Consider the following 15870-nt stretch of genomic DNA (forward strand, 5'->3'; position numbering starts at 1 on the left):
TGCACAATGTTCTTACATGAGTTCCAGTGTATAGTGTCCAGCAGAGGGCGCTCCTTCACAGTAATCTTAAAAGTTCTTAAAGCTTGCTTCATTTTAGTAACAAGTCAAAAGAAACATTAAATTCATTTTTAGTAATTTATTCTGAGAACCACAAACAAATACAGTAATAGATTCAAATTTACTTCATAAAAAAATCCTCTCAGTGTCTAAAAGTGTTTTTCATATATAAATAAATACAAAGGAGAAAGTTGTTAGGTAGAAATTAAAACATTAAATCACATTAATTAAAAGTGTGTACAAAACAAGCTGTCTGGTTAACCAATGAGAGGGGACTGAAATGCTTTACAAGAAACATGTAGAATAGCGACTGCTTTGAAATCATATTTCTTCCTTCTGCTTCCACAGTTTTATGAAGTGCCACATTGTTGTTTGGGGCTTAAAACCATATTATCATTTAAAAACATCACAGGGTGTTGACCTTATACAAACTATCGTCAGTATTTACATGTTAAAAATCTTCCTGTTCACTCAGCAAAGTGAACAGAGTCACGAGTGACTAATGATTACACAGGAAGTAGATCATCTGGTTAACGATTGATTGTTACATGAAACTTCTCGCTTTGTTAGCTAGGTTTTCTACATTACTGCATTTAAGCTTTATTATGTCATAACCCACTTTGGCAAAAGGTCCGTCATCCTGCCCTTTGCTCAACTGTTCTGCTTTGATACAACAACGCCAAAGGTCTAAAAAGCAATTCAAAACAGGGCAGCACAAGATAACACTCGCATTAAGTACGCAGTATTTATGAATAGTATTTATAAACTTAAAATGCACATCAGCTGAATCAGTACGCTTCAGCTACGCTACATTAAAGCTGACACACACACACACACACACATTCATTAGCTATGCACAGACGCACAGCAAGCTTCCGTGCGCGTGTGCCGCCAAACATCACGTACAGTTTCCTTCAAGAGTGTTTGTGGTTTAAGTGGTAGTGTTGTAGTTGCAGTCCAGAAAGCTCAACTCTGACACCACAAATGTTAAAGCGATCAGATGTGGTCGCAGAGCTGCTGTTCAGTTTTAGTCTGCATTGCAAAGATTTGGTGGTTCTTAACAATTGTGGTCTTTTTTTGCTCTGCAGCCGCTTCATGACTTGATCTCGATGACTCTGATGAAAGGGAGTGGTTTGTTGGATGAGTTGGACGGCTTGATTTGTTTACTGAGGGGACAAGAGGAAGAGACATGAGTCGTTTGTATTTTGTATTTTGAAACAGTATAAAAACTAGTAATCAGTATGCATCTCATATTACAGTGCGGCAGGAATGAGTCTCGTGTCTTAAAAAAGGCAGTTGCTGACAAGTGGCTAAATGAGACTACAAAACGTCATCACACCCACTGGTTTACCTTCACAGTCTGTGGTGTATATTTGTGCAACTGGTGGGGTTTGTTTGTAAATTACATTACCTTTCATTTTTGCCGATTGCATTCATGCATCAAAAATCATAAAAGTGGCGTTCATTTGTGAAGATTATATCGCTGAACAAAATGTGTAAGCATCATACATGTTTGTTTGTGTTGCTTATTTTCTACAATAATCCAAAAACTAATGGAAAAATCCCATTGGCTTTTTGTTAAGGGGACCAACCTCTAACTTTCGAGGTTGGCCTATAAAAATACGTCATCCCTGCGGCACTCTATAGGTGAATATTTCATGTGTGTTTGCATGTACTGCATTTTGGGACCTGTTGCACCAAATTCGCAAAATTTAAATTTAAATAAAGTTGCAAATCCTGCTTGGGCAAGAATAGGCCCTGTAGGACTGGCACATTTACAAGGTTTGCGGGTGTAAAGAATATTAAGAGGAAGTGCAAGTTACCTGTAGACGATCTGGGGGTTGCGCTCTGATGGAAGGTAGGAATTTGACCGTTGTCCTCCCAGGAAGTAATCCATCTGGTCATGCATCTCTTGGTTCTGCACAAACAGGAGATCAGGGGTCAGTCCACATAACACCAAAATAAATATTAATATGACCACAAAACAGACAGTGGTTGCATCTCCTTCCCTTTCATATCTCCTCACTATCTGCAGATATTTTATTTCCTTTCTCCCGTCCATCACTTCCATTAACCGCGACTCTTTATTCTAAATTTTATTGATGAGCCATAAAATGTTCTTTATTTGAGGAGACAATAAGCAGAACTCACCTCAGCCTCCAAAAAAGTCACTTTCTCCTCTAGCTCTTTGATCACGCGGTCCCTCTCCTGGATCACCATGCGAGAGTTCTGGAGCTAAAGATGAAAAACACACACACAGTCAAACAGTCAGTAAATCCTGCACAAATATGAACAGAGACAATGTGTTTGCTTTACAGAGTCTCACACATGTGCGCCTCACCTGTTCAATCATGTGTCTGACTTTCCTTTGCTGGCTTTTCAGCATGTCATCCAGATGGTGGATCTTTTCTTTGAGAATAGCCACCTCCCTCTCCAACTGCTCAGTCCTAAAAATACACGCAGAGAGTTAGAACGCGCGACACGTGATCTATCTGTCACTGATTGGTAGATAATCATTCATGCTGTTAATGTGTTTGTGTTGACTGACCTCTGGTCCCCTTTCTGGCCCTCCTCTCTGATCTTGCGCAGTTCGCGCATTTCGTCCTCGCGGCTGCGCATTGCCTCTCGCAGGGTGGAGCTCTCCTGCTCCATCCCTCCCAGCAACCTCTGGAGCTCGTCTATGCGCATGTCTTTCCTCTCGCTGGCTTCTTCTGTTATCTTCAACTTCTCCTCCTCTTCGTTGAGACACTCTCTCAGCCTGCGGCTTTCAGCCTGGAAGAGGCAGGGAGAAAAAAAAGACGGGACACTTTATTACTTTAGTTTAAAATGTAGTACCGTTTCAGTGCAACCAAAATGCAGTGTACATTATTTGTGATGATTCATATGTAAAACATAAGCTCTGTGTGTTACCTGCAGCCTTTCTTTGTCCTCTTGGTGTTTCTTTTCTGCTTCCTGTAGCTGTGCATATAAGCGCTTACTGACCTCCCTCAGCTTGGCTCTCTCGGCTTCTTCATCTGCTTCCTAAAGGAGACAGAATGTAGTGTTAGATTAGCAGAGCGATACTGTAATGTGTGTGGCAGCGTCAGAGTCCAGATCTTAATCCAGTCGAGAATTTGTGATTGAACTTGTTCCCTCACAATTCCTGGGCCACCTTGAGCAAAATTTCCAGATAAATTCTGACTTGAAGGGGATGAATACGTATACAAAACAGGTATTTTGTATTTTATATTTGTAGTAATTTAGATCGCTTTGTCAAGATCTGTTTTCATCTTGACCTAAAGTGCATTTCCTGTTAATCAGTCTCAAAAACAGCCACACCTACTATTATTTAATGTTGTAAAACAATAAAGCTTTATATCGTAAACTGTACACAGGAATGGCCTAAAAACAACAATCCAAGATGGATCGATAGACACATAGATGCTTTCAGGATGATAAATGTAAAATCTTGTTTTTGTTTCATTGGAGCTCAGTGGATTTGGCCGTCATAAGAAAACAGGTGTGTCTGTGTGCGTCACTGGAGCAGTTGGATCACGACCAGCGTTGTCCTCCTAATTTCTGCAACGCTTCTGTGAGTGAGCCATAGCGTGAGTCACAGCTAAATGCTATAATTGGCACAAAAACTATTGAACCAAACACAATGGTGCCAGCTCTGTTTGTATTTGTACACAACATTAATGACACGCAGATAGTACTAGTGGTTGCTAAAAGTGTGTGTCTCAAAGACAGCAACAAAACTATTAAAGGAGAGGTATCTGTGGAATGCTGGGAACAATGAGGCGGGCCTCAACACAATAACACATGTAGGGAGAGGAACAGTGTGTGCTGGAACGGCTCTCTCACACATTTTAATACACCCTGGGGTGCTATCGCATATTTACACTCTGTGTTTAACTTTATACCTCCTTCTACCTGTGTGCCTCTGGCAGGTGATCGCTTTACAGGCATCGCACGAAACACACATTGTCCAGATGAAAAACACAGACGGTGGACTGCGGCTATGAAATGCATGCAAGATTATTATTATTATTATTATTATTTATTAACTTTGAATGTTCACCTGTGCGTCAGCTTTGGGTCCTCCGTTTTGGGACGACGAGGGGCTCTTTCTGAAGGGAAGACCAACTTTCCACCCGTTTGTGAGTGGCTGAAAAAGAGAAAAGGAGGAAGTCAGCCAGGAAAGAGTGAAAGAGTGAAAGATGGAGACGAAAGAGGTTGAGGAAATGCCATTAAGCACACAGGATGTAAGGTTAACAATGGCAAAGGGCACAACAAAGCAGCTTGAAATACACCTACCTTGTTTTTGGCTGCCATCTGCTCCCTCAGTGTCTTCAGGCAATACCTCACCTGTGTGAAATACAGACATATAATGAGTCACACAATTTTTATAATGTTTTAACATGTGTATGTTCTCTAGGAAGTGATGAACACAAGACAAAACATGTATGGAAGCCAGGAGGAATTTACATGTTGCAAATATGCAAATTGTTTCATGATCCAGGAGACGGGGTGGAGAGACTGTGCGTGGGTTTAAAATGAGTGTCAGAGCTAAAGAAGATACTGTCCAGAGACTGACCTCCTGTATCTGGGAAACCTCGTCTGACAGCATCTTCAGGCTCTGCTGGTGTTTATGCTGCTCTTGTTTGCGGGCCTCTAGATAAACCTGGACAGACAAACACAGATGTTAAACACAGACGTGACCATGAAACAAACGCACACCATTTATTTCTTCAAAAGCAACAGCCAATGATGTGCCACACCCACCTTGATAACTTCCACCTGCTCCTCTTTAGATTTGACCGGTTCAGGGTTCAGAGATGTCCTGTCAGTGGCCAGCTGCACCAGCGCATAAGCACGTCCAGTTGGCTGGAGGTTAGAGAGCAGAGGAGTTAACAGTGCGGCATGCACAGTGTTGCGTCAGGATGGGTGTGGTACATTTCCAAACATCGTCACTGTGTTTTTGCTAACGCTGGAAGAGAAGGGGAGTTGGAGCATGTTGCTGATGAATATTGCAACAGTCAGGAATACATCCATTTAAAAATCATATGAACAATGTTATTAAACTACCAACGGGCAAAACTGAATACATACATTTAGTATTCAGACTAAACCATTAGCAGAGACACACAAAATAGTTTTGTTTTTTTAAATCTAACTTTGGCACTGTTTTTGGGAAACAAATGGTTGTCTTGAGACATTTTGAGTAGTTTGTGTTAAAACCATGGTATTAAAAAACGCCGAGCTGTTTGAGTCTCTGTGCAGTTTGTGTTTAGGAATATGCCGTGATACTTCTGTGGAGGAACGGCAGCTCTGAGGATCATCGGGAAGTTTAACTGACTGAACATTCAGATCCAAATATGGCCTGAATGATAGATAGCACCTTCACCTCCAAAGAAAACTACGCAGTGCTACTGTTGCTGCTGGTGTTTCTCTCCTCGAAAGAAATCACAGATCATTCTGCCTTTGTCTTACAACAAATCCGACAACAAAAGTGTCGTCTATTAAAAATGAAAAGTCAATTTATATATAAAGCATAATATAATAAACCCTCAATTGTCCAAACCATGTATCTAAAACAGTGAGGATTGTTATTACTCTTCCCATTGCTACTCTCCTCTATCTCCTACCGTTGTGATTCCCTCTCTGCACTGGTGTTACAGTCCAGGTTATAACCCAAGTTATCAGGCGCAGGAAGTTCTTACCTTGTCCCTGTGCTGCTCCGTGCTCTGAGCTGCCTGCCTCTGGTCGTGCAGTGTGAGCCGCAGTCGCCTGCACCCCTCCTGAAAAAAGGCAACGAAGAAATGAGACGATGAAGTGAATCCACAAAGAGACCGTTATGTGATGGAGAGACTGATTGGACTATTTTGAGGTGGTGAGGGGAAGAGGAGGAGAGACTGAGTCATACTCACTGACAGAAACAAGAGGAGGGCGAGAGTAACCAGTAAGAGAGAGGGGGTACGAGCGTCAGAAAAAGCAAAAAGTTTTTCACAGCTGCACAGAGACAGATTGTTTGAATTAAATTGTGTGCTGTGGACGTCAGAGGGACTTTAGGCGGAAACTCTCCAGGCGCTCACAGCCAATTGGAAGCAGAGGCTGGATTTCTGGGAAAGTGGGCAGATAATGTAATGTCAAGCAAGACAGAACATTTCCATGGAAACAGAATCCTCACAGTAGCCATAAACTCTGGCACTCTAACAATGTGAGAGGGAGGAGTAAGTCCGAGGCAAAACAAATGCCAAAAAACGCTGCAAGAAAGCAAGACACACAAACCCTCCGAGACGTTTTCTTTAGTCGCAGGAGGGGAGTCGCGTTGACGGGAAAAGTCTTGAGCGGGATGTGACTGGGTGTGTGTCCTCCAGCACAGGGAACCCCCTTAAATGTGATACCCAGTGAGTGTGTGTGCAGGTATAAGTATGAGGATGTGAGGGAGAGGAGGTCAGGGACAGTCTGTAACTCATTCCAGCCAAACAATCTTGTTCCGTTTATCTTTCCGTAATGTGTTCACTGTGTCCTCATGGAGTCTAAATCATGTCAGCTCTGAGACAGACAACAGGCAAGGAAGAAATGGCTGCAATGTTCTCTTGCGGTTAAATATAAACAAGCGGACACATGCAAACCAATTCCACAGAAGAACACACACACACACACACACACACACACACACACACACACACACAGATTAATTGATGATATATTATACTGGCCTAAGCTTAATAAGTAATGAGTCTGGCAGAGGAGAACTGAGGCTTGTGTTTGCGCATTGATCATTCGTTTGTCCATATTTGACTCTTTTGTACAGTATTGCTTTTAGTACATAATTTGCAGTACAAAAAGGACCAGCTACTGTATGTCACATTGCCTTTCCTGTTTAAACTGCCAAAGACACTTTTTTTTTTTTGCAATTGTCACATACATAGTATAACATTCATAAAATTTGACCGGGGGAGCAACTTGGGGTTCAGTGTCTAATTCAAGGACACTTCAACATGCGGACAGGAGGAGCTGGGATCCACGCCAACCCTAAATATCTTCAGGTTTTTGACTGTTGGTTGGACAAAGGAAGACTTCTGATCAGTCTTTAGGAAACTAATATTACATTTTTTCCATTATTTTGTTTTCTTCTGACATTTCATGGACGAAACGATCAAATCAATAATGAACATATTTGTTACTGGCAGTCCTACTTTAAACTCAATTGTTTTACCTTTAAAGTGGTAGTCAAAGTGTGTACTGCATCTCTCGCTTTGCATGGAAACCATGTCTGATATGCAGAATGTCCCAGCCTTGATATTAGCCAGACAGGAGAAGTGAACTGGGCTGTGTTGTGTAATGCAGAGATAAAGAACAGAGAGAGGTTATAAAAGAAAGGCCATGTGTTGTATATACAGAGAGCCTTTATGAGAAGCTGGTTATCTGTTCAGGAAGAGAAAGCAGAGCAGGACAGATGGGACTGAAAATCTTAACGAACAATAAAAAAGGCAGAGGAAATAGCGTAATAGTTGGGGGTGGGGGTCCAACTATGACAAACAAAACTGAAAGCCAAAAATTCCCCACTTGTTCACCATGTTTTCCTCTCATATTACAAGTACCTGAAAGCTCCAACACAGCCATTATATGGGGGGAACAGAGGGGAGGGGGAGAAAAAGGGAGAACAGTGAGAGGGTTGTTAAGAAGGAATCCATCATTATACAACTTCTCTGGCTCTTCATAGACAACCAAACAAAGACCCCGTTAATCCTTACTCTGCCATTGTCTATTTACACGCTAGTCTCTCTGCCTATTCTCTCTTTTATATCCACGCACTCAAAAATGCTGTCTATACCACCTTCAAAGACAACCTGTAATACTAGATTTCCTGGGAACACAGACAAAGGGACCAGTTGGATGGGCTCATGGAAGGTGACGTACGCACGCACACACACGGGAAAATTCACGCACCGATAAACAAACAATAAAAGTACACGTGCAAAGTACACGCTACCTTTATAACAGGGCAGAAACCTGAAACCAAGCACGCACACACAGCGTCCGCACTGCTGGGTGCACTGACAAAGAGCACAATAGATCACGGGGTACGGCCGGGCTGAAAGGATTTATCGATATGAAGACGCTTTTTGTTTTGGACTTTGGCATCAGGAGGCCTGTGAATCATGCCAGTCGAATTAACTGAGATGTGACTGCCAACCTGGTAATGTTGCTGATGAACAGACAGAGCTGCAGAATTAGGGGCAGAAATGTCTTTTAGAGCTCTGAACCACTTTAGGAAAAGTACCCGATGTTCAGCAGCAGGTATCATGGCCATAAACAGCAACACATCTTGTGCCTGCATTCTACAAGTACTGCTTTCCTACACCTGCTGCACAGATGCCACGTTTGTCTTCTGTCCAGCTACAGATGTGAGCCGATAGGGCTGAATAGTTGAGCTGCAGGTAATGTTTCAAAACCAGTGCCCACATAAAACCTGAGGTTTGTTTTTACCTGACTTCTACAAGGAAGAAGATATACAAACATGTTTTTCTACAATACCTTTTTATCACAAGCACAACTTGCCAAACTCCTCAGTACATTTGTGTTTGAAAGTCATCTTTACATAAGCAGCTGAACAGAAACTGCAGGAAAAAAATGTCAAATTTATGACTGAGCTCAGGAAATGTTTAAAGAATAAGAAATGAGACGAAGAATTTAAGAAGTTATATAAGTTACAAATGATTGTTAATAACGCAACAAGTCAGAAATGTCACTTTGGTCTCTGGGAAACTGTGATCGCCCCCATTCTTTGACAATTCAGTGGCTCAATGATTAATCAAGAAAAGATTTAATAAATGACTCAATAATGGAAATGATTGTTAGTTGCAGCGCTAGTTTATCCTGTTTTTTGGATTAAATTAGTAGTAGTATTGAGCTGTAGTTGCCAGTGTGGTGAGGGGTATTTTTGACTGTCAAAGCTTGCCCCTTTAGTCAGTCAGCAGTCTAAAGGGTTAAGTTAAAGGATAGACACTAACTGAGGTGTGAAGTGAAGCCTTGGGAGGTTTGCGTGTGTTTGACATCACGTGAGAACCTGAACAGTGAACGTTGATGGTAAACAGTTAGTCCAGGATATGTGTCATAAAGTCATCAGGGCAGACTCGCACTTATCAATTATTTTGTTGTTGTGGTTTTTCCTGCTCTGTGTAGCGTGCGAACCAGATGTGATCTGACATATTCTATTTGTTCCTCTACATTGATGCATTTAGGATATGTCATGTTTGGCTCATTCCCAGCCAGTAACGTGACACATTAGGATGAGCAAAGACAGAAGGAATGTGTTAAGTCACAGGGAATCTAAACGGCTGGAGGGATAATTGTGGCATTGTTTTAAAAAGTGCCCCTCACAGAAGAAAACATCGTCTCAACACACTGGGGCTTTAGGGAGGAAAAAATTGTACCACAAGTTTCAAATTATTCCCAAATAATAGCTGGACTTTGGTCACTACTGTAAAGTTTTAAGTAACAATTTATGTCAAAGCCAGGCCTGGCTGTTCCTTCTGTTTCATTTCAGATCATATCATCTCAGTTCCAGGGAACTTATCAACAAAACACCCACTGAAGGCCTTTCCCTGCTACACAATGCACATTCCCTCTCCTCATGTATCCGTATGGACTGACCTCCCCCGGCCTGATGAACAGGAAGGGTTTCTTCTTCTTGTTAATAAGTCATTATGAAATGTTACATGTAGAGGTGAAATATGTCTGCCGGTTCATTTAGTCCGACCTGAATAACCTTATCAGATATGTAAATAACTGTAGGTGGGTGACTATTTGACTGTGATAAAGATGAATTTGTTTTCTGTATGAAGCTCATGCAAATGTGCTATCAGTCGCATGTTAAGGACGCATTATAGATAAAACAGAAGCGGAGTTTCACATACCGCTTCCAGAGAAATAATCAGTTTATTAGGTGTGCGAGTGGCGCTGCCCTTTGTACACTCTGACCTTTTTGTACAGTTAGACAACAGTAACTGGATAGTTAAGTGTCGGCCATTGACGCAAAATCTGGCTCTCAAATTCTGCTCTAATCGCACTCAGTTATTTAATCCAAAATAATCATGGTGGGGAATGTTCACTGCAGAGAATTTCATCCGATACGAGCTCAGTGGATCTGTCGCTGCTGACAGGTATTGAGCTCAGCAGGAGGCTGCTGATAAGGTGAAAGTGTCATGTTGCTCTGCAAACCCATAAACCACAGAGCAGGAAAACTGTTTGCTTTTTTCAGGCAAGGTAAATGATTAAACCTCTGCTTTCGTAGACAGAGGAGGAGACAGCTTATCTACTGTACATGCCACGGGCAGCCGCTGATCACTCATTTACAGAACAAGTATCTAGCAAAGTGTGATGTTTAATCTTGCTTAAGTAAACCTATCGTGCACAGGTGCTGCACAAGAAAAGTGTTTAAAGGTTTGTCTCCTGAGCAGTCTGTCACAACTGCAACTGTAAGCCCTTAAGTGATGAGGGCAGAAGGCAACTGTGACAGGCACAGATGTTATCTGGACTCTTATCTGTGTTGGGATTTTGGGGGGGGGGGGGGGTTGGGGGCTAATACTTTAATTAGAACAAGGCCAGAGACTTAATAGTAAATACACCACTTAGAGGAGATGAAGCCTGAACAGAAGCACAGATTCACACAGAGCCTCTAATACAGGCAACAGAAGAGTCACGTCAAGACAAATGAGAGAGGAAACTAAAAGTGAAAGATCTAGAATCTGAAAAAAGGAACCAGCAGCTCCACAAACCAGAGTGGACAAAAAGAAGAACCGAGGTCTTCACCTCTGGTTTTCTGCATGATTCACTAATTGATTGAAAAAGAAGCATGTGAATATCGAGTAACTTACCCCATGCTCTTGATTTCTGATGTCCTCAAATGTGCACATGCTTCTCGTCATCCCGTTCATCTTTGACATCAATAAAACTTCCTCAAACAAACAAGTGAATAAATAAATATATAAAAGTGAACTGTATAAAGCTCCCTCCGTTGGTCTCTCTGCTGCGCGTCCACGGTAGCTTGCTGCTGTTATTAGTCTTCAGACCGGTGTGCTCGTGTGTGTGAGCCTCCTCCCCTGTTAGCACATTGTACTAACTTTTCTCACCCACGTCACTGTGGGAGTGAGACACAGCAACCAGCCCGCCCACAAACCGACCGAAACAGCCAAACAGGGAACTGGGTGTCCGCGGAATGTCTGGGAGGGGAGGGTGAGAGGACTCACCTGCTGCCTGCGGTACTTCTGGTTCAATACATCAGGATCATGGTTGTATTATTAGACTGGATAACATGCTTTTAAAGGGTGAGGCAGAATGACCTGGTTGGACTATAGATGGTCAACTCCTGCTTAATGTTGCGCAAACACTGCTCAGTTTACCAAAAGGCGCACATTATTTATTCATGAGGTTTCACCCCCTGACTGAACCTGTTCAAGTGTCTCCTATTAGCTTACAAAGCAATGGAAAACACGGTATTACATTCACTGATTTAAAGCACTTTCAAGGGTGTTTTGTAAAAACATTATATTAAGTGTGATTCAATGCTCTTTTCAACAGAATTAATATACAATCATTGCAAATATAACTCTTTTCTTTGTATAATTTGCATGTTTTTAATTCTTTCACTAAATTTCACATATAAGATTAGAGACATTGCGTCATCCACAGTGAACATCATGCTGCTGTTTTGTTTTATTATGTTGCCTTATGGTTGTGTGGTTGTGCAGCAGAAACGTTTCAGTTCAGTCTGTACTTGTAAATATATAACCACAAAAAGGATAATGCAACTTTAACAAAAAAGTAAATGCAGACTGGCTCACTGTGACCCATAAAGCAGAGTCCAAGGAAAATCAATGTAAACCAGTTGAAAAATAAAAAATGATTTTGTGTGCTTGTCAACAGCAATGAAAATATGTAGTAAAACACATTAAATCAATCAGTGATATGAATGTTTTGGTTATTTATTCTAAGTGTTTACACAGCATTAATGTGACGCATGACAAACAGCATATTTCCAGAGTTGACTGAGGTCGACCTGGAACAAGCTGACACAGCACAAGTAACAGAACGCGTCTCTCTGCTGGCTTATCCGGGCCAACACAGACCTCAAATTGGATAAAGACCTTAACGGCATTAATGGCTGTTGAGAAGCAAACAACAGCTCGCGGTGGCAAACAAGGGATGACACTAAGTGAATTTGAAACAGGGGCAAGAAACAACTCACACACAGGCGGAGATAGAAACATTTCACATGTGAAGAAATGTTGCTGTAGTATATTCAATAGACACCAATGAAAAGATATATCCCAAAAGTGCAGTGATGTTTCATGGTAACTCTTGACTGCAATAGATACTAATCAAGAATGTGGTTCACTCTTTAGAGGGTGTTGTTGTTTCATGGTTGGTTTATCAAGTGGAATGAGGTCATAACAAACACACCTAAACCTTACTACAGTATGTCATCATGTGTCCCAGTTACTAAATCATAATACGAGTCACAACAGTGTGTTTACATCCCACAGGTGACCACATTCAGACAGACTGATCCACAAATCAGACAGTTATGAGCGATCTGTGTGTTTACATACATCCAAGTCTGAGACTACAGCGTGAGTCCCAGTCCAGTGTTCACACTCCGTCCAACACAAGAAGAATAAATAGACATCAAATGTCTTTTATTTCACCTCTCAATGGAGAAAAAATAAGAAGATTGTCGAATGTGCAGTTTTACTGTAAATGGAAATCCCAACTGTTTAGTAGAGGATCAGAATCAAGGAATAGTTCGGTCAGTTTAATTTGTTGTTGTTGTTCGTGCACAAAAAAATATTACTTTATATCAATGAAATATTAATAAAAATAATGTTTCCATTCATTTTTGTATGAGTAGGACCATTAAAAGGTTAAAGATCAAATCAGATGATTTCAACAAAAGTGCGTATGAGATAGAAATAGCTCATATTTTGGTTGAGTGGGAAAACGTGTTAAAAGTGCACCATGGTGACACAGATACAGTGAGTGGTGAAGCAATGGTGCTGCTTTCCCGAAACAAAGGATGACACTGTAGTCACATACTAGTTCTTTCCACTCCTTTATTATTATCATCAGAGCCCCACTTTGTGACTTTGGGAGTTTCAGCAACCTGGATGTGGTTATTTAATAAATTCATGGTAAAGAATTAAGAAATGAATATATGTGAATAAAACAGGCACTTTGTTTCACAGGTCCGTATGTTCCTTATAATTCCCTATAGGTTTCCTGGAGTGAGTAGTAGAAACATACACAAAATATAATTTAATAGCCAGCTAATCAAATTAGATTATAAACACAAATATTTAAACATTTTAAAGACTTTGTTTTTGTTCTCATGACCTCAGTATTTCAAAAACCTGGGACACGGCCCTGACTATATACTGTTGAACACAAGGATATACTGTATATATATTTAGCACTAACCACTCCTTAAATATAATGCAGATTAAATAACATGTTGCCACTCTGTCTGAACTACTGCAGGTGGCATGTGCAAAGATTTGTACGGTAGGACTGCATTCTTTCTGAGCAATCATTTGTGTCAAACACATCAATTCAAAACACAACACACCCAGCTCTTGGCAAATCAGCTCTCGGGGTTGTGCCTGCAAACCCAGAATTATATTATGGGAACCCAATCCCACCCCTGGAAAGTATGTTCTCTCATAGTTTCTAGCTAAACAGGTACAGTACACAACATGGTGGCACTGTACAGGTTTGGTCACACTGAATGGGAGTTGTAGTATCGTGGAGGCTGCATCTGGTTCTACAGGAAGTATCGAATGTGTGACTCCATGGCAACATATTTGTTTCAAATAACTTTAGTGTTCAATTTCTGGCAACCAGGAGAGGAAAAGGGGCTTTTTTCAGGTCTTTTGTAGATCAATCACACAATAGCACCACATGAGGTACAGTATGTCTGTCACAGACCAGCAACAGACCAGAACACTTCTGAGGAGCAGACACACTGTGTTGTCTCAAAATAGTCAAACACAATCTTGTTACGTGTGCCAGTGTGCCAAATAGGATGTAAACACATAAATAACCCCAGGAGTAGGTGAAGTCTCCCTTCAGGGTGCTGACTTTCATCTCTTTCTTAAATGTAGGAAAAACAAATGCCTGAAGCCATAAAAAATGTTTTGGCATGACGCGTAAAGGCGTGGATTAATTCCTGTTACCGTACAGAGATTCTTCTGAGAATTAAAGATGAGTTGGATTAGTAGTTGCAGGTGTTCTGGCATCAGATATGACTTTATACATATCTTGTGTTTCTGTGGAAGCTTCCTTCCACCAAAGACAGATCTCAGTTGACCCTGCACATTCCTAACGTGTCTCACCCTGCGGTGCAGCTTGCAGCAACAAACTGCCTGCGTCTCACGTCATAATCCCGAACAGGATTAGGAGCAGTGGGCTGCTGTAGAGCACACAGGGAGCAACTTGGGGTTGAACGTCTCACACAAAGACGCGTCAACGTGCAGATGGTGGCAGCCGGTGGCAGCCGGGGATCGAACCGCCAACCCTGTGGTTAAAGGTTGCCCTTCTTACCGAGCCACAGCTGTAGAACTGTGAATGCGTCCACAAATGGAGTCACAGGCCTCTTCTATCAACACACCAGCTCAGTATATATATGTTTATCACAGTTCAATCAAAATCCAGATTTCATACGTAAATCATCACGCTAGGTAGAGAAAATGTAACTCTCAGAAAACATTTTGTTCTCTTCTCTTTCAAACAAAACAAAGTTGCTGTCATCAACACACTCAATGTCAGATTTAGTTAGAGTTGTTGTTGGCAGTTAGGTTTTGTGCATGGTGGGGTACAGTATGTACTATTGTAGATCCTGTTAGTTTGGTTAGTGGACCGCTGTGCTACAGGGAGAGTGTAGCAGGTGAAGTAGAGGCCTGAACTATTTATCCAGGTTTGTATGATAATCACATGAACGTGTGAATGTGTCCATAAACGGGAATGTGGCCCTCCTGCATCAACACATGAGCCGAGTGTATTTCTGCCCTGCATGATGCTTATCTCAGTTATGATGAACACAAATAACTCTGCAACAATAGATAAGAGGGTAAAACAAGAACACTGGCACTCGTGCGTGGCTGCAGCAGGTTCAGTGAATGGCACGTCAACACGTTTGAAATCTATACATCTAAGAAAATAAGGGATAAATCTAAATCCAAATACCTTTTTTCACAGCAGAACATTTTGACATCATAGAAAGCACAGGCAGGAATAATAGCATATATGGTGGCTCAAATCCATTTAAGTGCTCCAATGCAGCATGCACAATATCAGGACCTTGGGAAAGGTAATCCCACATAAGAGGAAGCTGTAATTAATGGAAGAAGTTACTATGCTTTTCCTGATGTGACATGTTAAATGTGTTATTAATGTCTGCAGGTGCCACAGTCATTTGTCTGTTGAAAACCAGTGTTTAAGAGGAGAATGAGACAAAACTGTAATCAGTCTGCCCTGTGCACACACAGGTGATGTGAATGAAGGCAGGGTACATGACACACACACACACACAGTCATTATCATCCATGTTGACAACACAGTGATAATAACTATTATAAGCTTAGCGAGCTCCAACTGATGGTATTGAACTCATTCAGCAACACACTTCTTTGAAACTCAGGCTTAGATTGCAAACCTCAAACAAGCACCGCCCTGCAGCAACAACATGATCCATCTCTATTATCTTAAGTCATAAATACTCCTTCACACATGGGAATGGTAGCATATAGAGAATTCATCGAATGTGAT

General features: G+C 41.4%; 1 protein-coding gene across 1 annotated transcript; it reads right to left on the minus strand.

Moving 5' to 3' along the window:
• Nucleotides 1-140: 140 nt before the first annotated feature.
• Nucleotides 141-11006, minus strand: tuft1a (tuftelin 1a). Its single transcript, XM_076109296.1, has 12 exons — nt 10926-11006; nt 5760-5837; nt 4822-4923; nt 4634-4720; nt 4354-4404; nt 4118-4204; nt 2968-3078; nt 2606-2829; nt 2399-2504; nt 2209-2292; nt 1881-1975; nt 141-1223 (listed from the first exon to the last, which is right to left on the minus strand). The coding sequence occupies exons 1-12, from the start codon at nt 10992-10994 to the stop codon at nt 1151-1153; spliced, it is 1167 nt and encodes a 388-aa protein (XP_075965411.1). The 5' UTR covers nt 10995-11006; the 3' UTR covers nt 141-1150.
• Between the last annotated feature and the right edge of the window lie 4864 nt (nt 11007-15870).

This window comes from Anarhichas minor, unplaced genomic scaffold, assembly GCF_050575085.1.
Source record: "Anarhichas minor isolate MPS153535 unplaced genomic scaffold, ASM5057508v1 ptg000041l, whole genome shotgun sequence".
Classification (NCBI taxonomy): Eukaryota; Metazoa; Chordata; class Actinopteri; order Perciformes; family Anarhichadidae; genus Anarhichas; species Anarhichas minor.

Bases quoted from the DNA above. Each gene is read 5' to 3' on its own strand.
- tuft1a (XM_076109296.1), bottom strand. From the start codon at position 10,994: ATGTCAAAGATGAACGGGATGACGAGAAGCATGTGCACATTTGAGGAC. The intron at 4,924-5,759 runs GTAAGAACTTCC...TCTAACCTCCAG, and splicing joins CGGAGCAGCACAGGGACAAG to CCAACTGGACGTGCTTATGC. The intron at 4,205-4,353 runs GTAGGTGTATTT...TCTCTTTTTCAG, and splicing joins AGATGGCAGCCAAAAACAAG to CCACTCACAAACGGGTGGAA.